The sequence below is a fragment of the Salvelinus alpinus genome, chromosome 26 (genome assembly GCF_045679555.1).
Source record: "Salvelinus alpinus chromosome 26, SLU_Salpinus.1, whole genome shotgun sequence".
Taxonomy (NCBI): Eukaryota; Metazoa; Chordata; class Actinopteri; order Salmoniformes; family Salmonidae; genus Salvelinus; species Salvelinus alpinus.
This window is the reverse complement of record NC_092111.1, coordinates 501,874-511,172: the sequence shown is the minus strand read 5'-3', so window position 1 is coordinate 511,172 and position 9,299 is coordinate 501,874. Positions and strand designations below refer to the sequence as shown.

Below are 9,299 nucleotides of genomic sequence, written 5' to 3'. Positions count from 1 at the left end.
AGAAGAGATTATGACAAAGATCCATGCTGGAAACATGGGCTTGGAATGTGCAAACAAATAGAGGACATTGTTGGTAAATGCGCCATATGTCTTGAACGACGCCCCTCAAACACCAAAGAGCCAATGTTACCTCACTGTATCCCAGACCGACCCTGGCAGGTCGTGGCAACCGATCTGTTTACCTGGAACAATGAGGACTACATCGTAACAGTGGACTACTACAGCAGATACTTCTAAACCCTTCCCAGCACCAACCAGCAGCTGCAACCTGAGGTCGTCAGCTACAAGGAAATGCATGAAAAACGTGCACAGAGACAACAACAACAAAAGCGATACTACAACAGGTCAGCTAGACCACTGCCACCACTGATCGACGGAGAGTCAGTTAGAATCCAGGAGAATGGCCTCTGGAAGCCAGCAGTCGTCATCCAGCCAGCTAACACTGAACGTTCATATCACGTCCGCACCGCAGAAGGAGCGGTGTACCGCCGCAATCGTCGTCACCTACTGAACACAAAAGAACAACACACTGATGTGATGAACTGTTCCCCTGAAAGAGAGCGTGATGGACTAAACACACACAACACAACATACACCATACTTACCTGCAACACCACAAGAGCTGTTGACTGACACAGAAGCATGCTCAGCATCATATCGCACAAGGTCAGGAAAAGAGGTCAAGCCCAGAGCTGTCCTAGACCTGTGAAATGTCAAAGGGTGTAGGTGGATCACTGCCCTAAAAGAGTTCCAGACTGTAAACTTGTTATTGAAAGTTAATTTGAAATGCTTTGGTATTGTATTTGTTTGAAATGTTAAGATGTATTTCTACTGTGATAGCTGAGTTGCTGAGAATCCCTTGTACGAAAGTAACAGTATGTTGGATCATTGTTTCAGAGTCTATGTTGATTCAGTTGGTGTAGTATGCAATATTACTTACCTTTGTCAGGATTTGGCCAGGATTGTTCAGGTTTTGGTCACTAGATGCCCCCATTGCGCCTTTTTGAACCTTTTGTTTTTTCCCTTGTTCTAGTAATTATTTGCACCTGTGCCTCATTTCCTTGTAAACCCTTAGTGTTCCTTAGTTCTTTGCTCTGTGTTTGTATGTTAGCACCCAGCCCCAGCCATGCTGTGAACATATGTTTCTCTAGTTGGATTTTCCTGAGGTACTCTGGTTTTGTTCTTGTTTATTTTGTATTATTCTTTTGAGGTTTGTTTTTTCCCTGTTGTTCTTACCACTTTGTGGATTTTCATTGTATCTTGGAGGATATTCATTTTTTCTCTTGGCATTACTTTTGACGTTGTGGATTTATATTTTTTGCCTGAAGATCTTTTACCTTGATTAAACCACCGTCTCTAGTACTGCTGTGTCTGCATAATCTTCTGGGTTCTGCCGACTATTAGTGACTGTTTCTCTCACCGGGTCCTGACAACCTTGAGTTCAAACTGCAGAGCATGTTTAAAAACAACAACAACAAAAAAAAACGCTTAGAATATGTAAACATTTTTCTTTTGTTTTAAAAGAAGGGGGATGTAATAATCACATGTGTAAACATACTGAATTATAATTGGATGCATTTTACCGCCATATCATACTGTGCTATGATTGGTTAAGACCACCCAAATGGTTAGGTCATGGTCAGTTTGATCCTGGTTGGCGATACGTGAACATGCCAGTTATAGCTAGCTAATAAAGAGCTACGTTAAGAAATATCCTGTAGTACTGCATTTTATTATTTTGTACAAAGTGTGCAAAACAAGACAGTCGACTACTGGAGAGGATCCTTCATCGTGGTTCTCTTTACCCAGGAGAGGACAATATGTACCTATCTTTCTAGCTACTATAACCTAAGCTTGAAGGTTAGCTTGCCAATGCTGGCTCTGCTTCGCCAACAACATGTCTACTAGCCTCCTTTTAGAGTTCTGAACGTGATTACTTTCTAAGCAAAACGCACAAAGCCTGGTAAAACGAGCGGGGGTATCATTTATATCCCACTCAATAAGCAAAACACCGGCTGTGGACACTTAACTTCAGTCTACACTTCACTAGAACAAGTCAACTAAAAAATGGGAAAGGATCACTTAACCTGGGCTGCATTCAGTACGTTTTTATGTTCTGGAACGTTTAATTTAACGGAAACGGTGCTGTACTCAACTACCAGTTGAAAAAAGGGGAAGGGTTGGGTAACGCTGTCAGCATGGCAAATGCCGCCCCCCAAATAAAAATAATACATGCATTGTCCCAGCAATAATAAAATAGCCCACTGAACCTGGGCTGCATTCAGTACAGACACTGTATGCAAGTCCTATAATAAGCAAAGACAAATTATAGCTCTGTTTTCAATCAAAATAAAACAGGCTCATAGAAATGGCTGGAACGGTATCATACACATCCATGCGTTTGATACCATTCCATTTACAACATTCCAGATATTATTACAAGCCACCCTCCCCCTCAGCAGCCTCCTCTTTGTGTGGGTTTTGAAAGAATTTGACTATTGCCTGCACAGACAATGAATTATTAGCCTACATATTCATATTGACCATAACCTGACCTGATTATTATGTCCTGGAGGTTGGCCTTCCTTCTTTTCTCTTCTTCCACAGCGAAAAGCAAGCTGTGAAAGGTCCCTTTCTCTTGCAGCTCTGCCAACACATCAGCAATCACGTGACCCACAAACTGACTGTATGCCAGGAAGACAGAGAGAGAGAGAGAGAGAGCATGATCGTTATGTATGAGGTAGATGGCATACAGGGTACTTTTTGGATTCACAGTTAATACAGTCTGCTCTGCACCTTGGAAATGTTTGACAAATGTAAACAATGGCAATGTGTTTAGTTCAGTGGTTGACCTGAAAAAGATCCCAATGAAAAGTTGTCTCGTGCACACAACACTTCTATTGCCTCTCCCTCTACGATACGCACTTCCGGTTTGGTTTGGAGCGAGTAGTTGCATTCCGCTTTGCTCCACAGGTAGTATTACAGGTAGTATTACATTTCATTTCATTACAGTACAACAGTTTGATTTGTTTGATCTTAGCTGGCTACATAGCCGTCTTTGTATCCAAGATAATTGTGTAGTCTAGAGTAATTGTCGAGGTTACCTAGCCAGCTACACTTTCAAACAAAGTCAACAACGCAGCCACTGCTAGCTAGCCTATTTCACCAGCCAGCAGTACTATATCATTTTAGTCAATAAGATTTTTTGCAACGTAAGCTTAACTTTCTGAACATTCGAGACGTGTAGTCCACTTGTCATTCCAATCTCCTTTGCATTAGCGTAGCCTCTTCTGTAGCCTGTCAACTATGTGTCTGTCTATCCCTGTTCTCTCCTCTCTGCACAGACCATACAAACGCTTCACACCGCGTGGCCGCTGCTACTCTAACCTGGTGGTCCCAGCGCGCACGACCCACGTGGAGTTCCAGGTCTCAGGCAGCCTCTGGAACTGCCGATCTGCGGTCAAAAAGGCAGAGTTCATCTCAGCCTATGCGTCCCTCCAGTCCCTCGACTTCTTGGCACTGACGGAAACATGGATTACCACTGATAACACTGCTACTCCTACTGCTCTCTCCTCGTCTGCCCACGTGTTCTCGCACACCCGAGAGCTTCTGGTCAGCGGGGTGGTGGCACTGGGATCCTCATCTCTCCCAAGTGGACATTCTCTCTTTCTCCCCTGACCCATCTGTCTATCGCCTCCTTTGAATTCCATGCTGTCACAGTTACCAGCCCTTTCAAGCTTAACATCCTTATCATTTATCGCCCTCCAGGTTCCCTTGGAGAGTTCATCAATGAGCTTGACGCCCTGATAAGTTCCTTTCCTGAGGATGGCTCACCTCTCACAGTTCTGGGTGACTTTAACCTCCCCACGTCTACCTTTGACTCATTCCTCTCTGCCTCCTTCTTTCCACTCCTCTCCTCTTTTGACCTCACCCTCTCACCTTCCCCCCCTACTCACAAGGCAGGCAATACGCTTGACCTCATCTTTACTAGATGCTGTTCTTCCACTAATCTCATTGCAACTCCCCTCCAAGTCTCCGACCACTACCTTGTATCCTTTTCCCTCTCGCTCTCATCCAACACTTCCCACACTGCCCCTACTCGGATGGTATCGCGCCGTCCCAACCTTCGCTCTCTCTCCCCCGCTACTCTCTCCTCTTCCATCCTATCATCTCTTCCCTCTGCTCAAACCTTCTCCAACCTATCTCCTGATTCTGCCTCCTCAACCCTCCTCTCCTCCCTTTCTGCATCCTTTGACTCTCTATGTCCCCTATCCTCCAGGCCGGCTCGGTCCTCCCCTCCTGCTCCGTGGCTCGACGACTCATTGCGAGCTCACAGAACAGGGCTCCGGGCAGCCGAGCGGAAATGGAGGAAAACTCGCCTCCCTGCGGACCTGGCATCCTTTCACTCCCTCCTCTCTACATTCTCCTCTTCTGTCTCTGCTGCTAAAGCCAATTTCTACCACTCTAAATTCCAAGCATCTGCCTCTAACCCTAGGAAGCTCTTTGCCACCTTCTCCTCCCTCCTGAATCCTCCTCCTCCTCCCCCTCCTCCCTCTCTGCTGATGACTTCGTCAACCATTTTGAAAAGAAGGTCGACGACATCCGATCCTCGTTTGCTAAGTCAAACGACACCGCTGGTTCTGCTCACACTGCCCTACCCTGTGCTTTGACCTCTTTCTCCCCTCTCTCTCCAGATGAAATCTTGCGTCTTGTGACGGCCGGCCACCCAACAACCTGCCCGCTTGACCCTATCCCCTCCTCTCTTCTCCAGACCATTTCCGGAGACCTTCTCCCTTACCTCACCTCGCTCATCAACTCATCCTTGACCGCTGGCTACGTCCCTTCCGTCTTCAAGAGAGCGAGAGTTGCACCCCTTCTGAAAAAACCTACACTCGATCCCTCCGATGTCAACAACTACAGACCAGTATCCCTTCTTTCTTTTCTCTCCAAAACTCTTGAACGTGCCGTCCTTGGCCAGCTCTCCTGCTATCTCTCTCAGAATGACCTTCTTGATCCAAATCAGTCAGGTTTCAAGACTAGTCATTCAACTGAGACTGCTCTTCTCTGTGTCACGGAGGCGCTCCGCACTGCTAAAGCTAACTCTCTCTCCTCTGCTCTCATCCTTCTAGACCTATCGGCTGCCTTTGATACTGTGAACCATCAGATCCTCCTCTCCACCCTCTCCGAGCTGGGCATCTCCGGCGCGGCCCACGCTTGGATTGCGTCCTACCTGACAGGTCGCTCCTACCAGGTGGCGTGGCGAGAATCTGTCTCCGCACCACGTGCTCTCACCACTGGTGTCCCCCAGGGCTCTGTTCTAGGCCCTCTCCTATTCTCGCTATACACCAAGTCACTTGGCTCTGTCATATCCTCACATGGTCTCTCCTATCATTGCTATGCAGACGACACACAATTAATCTTCTCCTTTCCCCCCTCTGATAACCAGGTGGTGAATCGCATCTCTGCATGTCTGGCAGACATATCAGTGTGGATGACGGATCACCACCTCAAGCTGAACCTCGGCAAGACGGAGCTGCTCTTCCTCCCGGGGAAGGACTGCCCGTTCCATGATCTCGCCATCACGGTTGACAACTCCATTGTGTCCTCCTCCCAGAGTGCTAAGAACCTTGGCGTGATCCTGGACAACACCCTGTCGTTCTCAACTAACATCAAGGCGGTGACCCGTTCCTGTAGGTTCATGCTCTACAACATTCGCAGAGTACGACCCTGCCTCACGCAGGAAGCGGCGCAGGTCCTAATCCAGGCACTTGTCATCTCCCGTCTGGATTACTGCAACTCGCTGTTGGCTGGGCTCCCTGCCTGTGCCATTAAACCCCTACAACTCATCCAGAACGCCGCAGCCCGTCTGGTGTTCAACTTTCCCAAGTTCTCTCACGTCACCCCGCTCCTCCGCTCTCTCCACTGGCTTCCAGTTGAAGCTCGCATCCGTTACAAGACCATGGTGCTTGCCTACGGAGCTGTGAGGGGAACGGCACCTCCGTACCTTCAGGCTCTGATCAGGCCCTACACCCAAACAAGGGCACTGCGTTCATCCACCTCTGGCCTGCTCGCCTCCCTACCTCTGAGGAAGTACAGTTCCCGCTCAGCCCAGTCAAAACTGTTCGCTGCTCTGGCACCCCAATGGTGGAACAAACTCCCTCACGACGCCAGGTCAGCGGAGTCAATCACCACCTTCCGGAGACACCTGAAACCCCACCTCTTTAAGGAATACCTAGGATAGGATAAAGTAATCCTTCTAACCCCCCCCCCCCCTTAAAAGAGTTAGATGCACTATTGTAAAGTGGTTGTTCCACTGGATATCATAAGGTGAATGCACCAATTTGTAAGTCGCTCTGGATAAGAGCGTCTGCTAAATGACTTAAATGTAAATGTAAATGTGTGCATAATAAATCATAATACATCTCTGTTTGAAGCACAGAGTTGTGGGCTTCTATTTTATTAAATTGTCTGGAACCTAGCTCTGGTCCAAGTCGGAACGTGCACTAAAGCCCCGAACAGGAGCTATCTGGAACCCACCTGTCTCTCTGCACCTTGGCCAGGTTGTCAGGGGATAGTGGGTTCTCCTCTAGTGTGCAGTTCAGTTCCTTCTGGGATCTGTGCAGCTCACGGGTGGCATCTGACAGTCTCCCAGACTCTCTCTCAAACTGACGGGCTGCTTTCAGGTTCTGCTCTGCCCCTTTCTGCTGTTCAAGGACCTGTCCAATGTCGGCTGACACAAACTTCCACAAAAACATATGAATACGGGCTGAATAGGAGAAAATTACAGCTTAGATAGCAAGCATACCATTAATTTGCTAAAGACGCATCATCGCTTGAAAAAGCCAACTGACATTAGCTCCGCGTATAATGTAAGCTGAGGATAATCAGATAATACCTTATCAGCTTCTGGACGACCCCTGTAGGTGCCGGGCATGATGTGACCCAGCACTGACAGCTGTGCAGCAGTCCTGGAGCACTGTACACACGCTGAGCAGCTCTACCCCAGACAAAGGAACCGACATCCTGATGGTCTGTGAACACTGAATTCGAGCGAAATTAGCCAAGCAATTTACAACATCACCTATCTAGCTAGCTACTAACGATACCGTTTTCTAACTGTGACATTTTTGTGTTAGAAAATATCCTGGGCAAAATGCTCAATAACACAATCAACAGATTCGTAGCTAGGTATATTTCTTACGTGTCTTCACGGAACGTGTTGAAGTTTACTAGCTATATTTATGGACAATAAAAGGCCAGTAGTTTAACTAGAGCGTAGTTTAGCTAGTCTAGCAGCACACTTGGTAGTTTACCCCGGTTACCCTGGTAACGCACAACATTTGATTATTGTTTTCAAAAAATGACAAATTCTTATCTACTTTGATTATTATGTTGTGTGAAACGCACGAGAATGCAATAAAGTGACAGTTGAATAGTTAGATACAAATAAATACATGTTTTGATTATGCGTTTCTGTCGTAACCGACTACGTGAATTTCCCAGCATTCCATTCCAACTTCCTTTTCTGCCATTTTTCTTACAGTGAAGGTGAGAATTACAAAAGGCCACTTTTATCAAATCGAAATTTCTATGTTATTAAGTCTACATTTGGCATAATGTAGTATAACTCACTCACACAAACACGAGTCCAGCTCTTTGGCAGATTTTCAGTCTGTGTTGTCTCTCTGTTCAGTTTTTCACAAATGTCTCCTGATGTACTGGCCTGTCTCCTGGTAGCGCCTCCATGCTCTGGACACTACGCTGACAGACACAGCAAACCTTCTTGCCACAGCTCGCATTGATGTGCCATCCTGGATGAGCTGCACTACCTGAGCCACTTGTGTGGGTTGTAGACTCCCGTCTCATGCTACCACTAGAGTGAAAGCACCGCCAGTATTCAAAAGTGACCAAAACATCAGCCAGGAAGCATAGGAACTGAGAAGTGGTCTGTGGTCACCACCTGCAGAACCACTCCTTTATTGGGGGTGTCTTGCTATTTGCCTATAATTTCCACCTTTTGTCTATTCCATTTGCACAACAGCATGTGAAATGTATTGTCAATCAGTGTTGCTTCCTAAGTGGACAGTTTGATTTCACAGAAGTGTGATTGACTTGGAGTTACATTGTGTTGTTTAAGTGTTCCCTTTGTTTTTTTGAGCAGTGTATATAAAAGTATGTGTACACCCCTTCAAATTAGTGGATCTGGCTATTTCAGCCACACCTGCTGCTGACAGGTGAATACAACTGAGCAAACAGCCATGCAATCTCCATAGACAAACGTTGGCAGTAGAATAGCTCATTGAAGAGCTCAGTGACTTTCAACATGGCACCGTCATAGGATGCCACCTTTCCAATAAGTCCATTTGACAAATTTCTGCCCTGCTAGAGCTGCCCCGGTCAACTGTAAATGCTGTTATTGTGAAGTGGAAACGTCTAGGAGCGTCAATGGCTCAGCCGCGAAGTGTTAGGCCACACAAGCTCACAGAACGGGACCGCTGAGTGCTGAAGCGCATAGCGTGTAAAGATCATCTGTTGTCAGTTGCAACATTCACTACCAAGTTCTAAATTGCCTCTGGAGGCAATGTCAGCACAATAACTCTCAGTTGGGATCTTCATGAAATGGGTTTCTATGTCCGAGCAGCCGCAAACAAGCCTAAAATCATCATGCGCAATGCCAAGCGTCGGCTGGAGTGGTGTATAGCTCGCTGCCATTGGACTCTGGAGCAGTGGAAACGCGTTCTCTGGAGTGACGTATCTGGATTTGGTGGATGCCAGGAGGACTGCCCCAATGCATAGTGCCAACTGTAAAGTTTGGTGGAGGAGGAATAATGGTCTGCGGCTGTTTTTCATGGTTCGGACTAGGCCCTTTAGTTCCAGTGAAGGGAAATCTTAACGCTACAGCATACAATGACATTCCAGAAGATTCTGTGCTTCCAACGTTGTGGCAACAGTTTGGGAAGGACCTTTCCTTTTTTAGCATGACAGTGCCCCTATGCACAAAGTGAGGTCCATACTGAAATGGTTTGTCGATCGGTGTGGAAGAACTTGACTGGCCTGCATAGAGCCCTGACCTCAACACCATCGAACACCTTTGGGATGAAGTGGAACGCCGACTGCGAGCCAGGCCTAATCACCTAACGTCAGTGCCCGACCTCACTAATGCTCTTGTGGCTGAAGTCCCCGTAGCAATGTTCCAACATCTAGTGGAAAGCCTAACCAGAAGAGTGGAGGCTGTTGTATCAGGTGTCCACATCATTGTGTCATGTAGTATACCATCAAACACCCACAAACACAGTTGT

At 46.9% G+C, this 9,299-nt stretch overlaps 1 protein-coding gene across 1 annotated transcript; it reads right to left on the bottom strand.

Moving 5' to 3' along the window:
• On the bottom strand, positions 1 to 7,852 carry LOC139554378 (dynein regulatory complex protein 9-like). Its single transcript, XM_071367126.1, has 7 exons — positions 7,637 to 7,852; positions 6,896 to 7,040; positions 6,538 to 6,740; positions 2,556 to 2,684; positions 941 to 1,446; positions 606 to 703; positions 1 to 507 (listed from the first exon to the last, which is right to left on the bottom strand). Exons 2-5 carry the CDS (start codon positions 6,932 to 6,934, stop codon positions 1,401 to 1,403), a joined length of 417 nt encoding a protein of 138 aa, XP_071223227.1. The 5' UTR covers positions 6,935 to 7,040; positions 7,637 to 7,852; the 3' UTR covers positions 1 to 507; positions 606 to 703; positions 941 to 1,400.
• Positions 7,853 to 9,299: the final 1,447 nt, after the last annotated feature.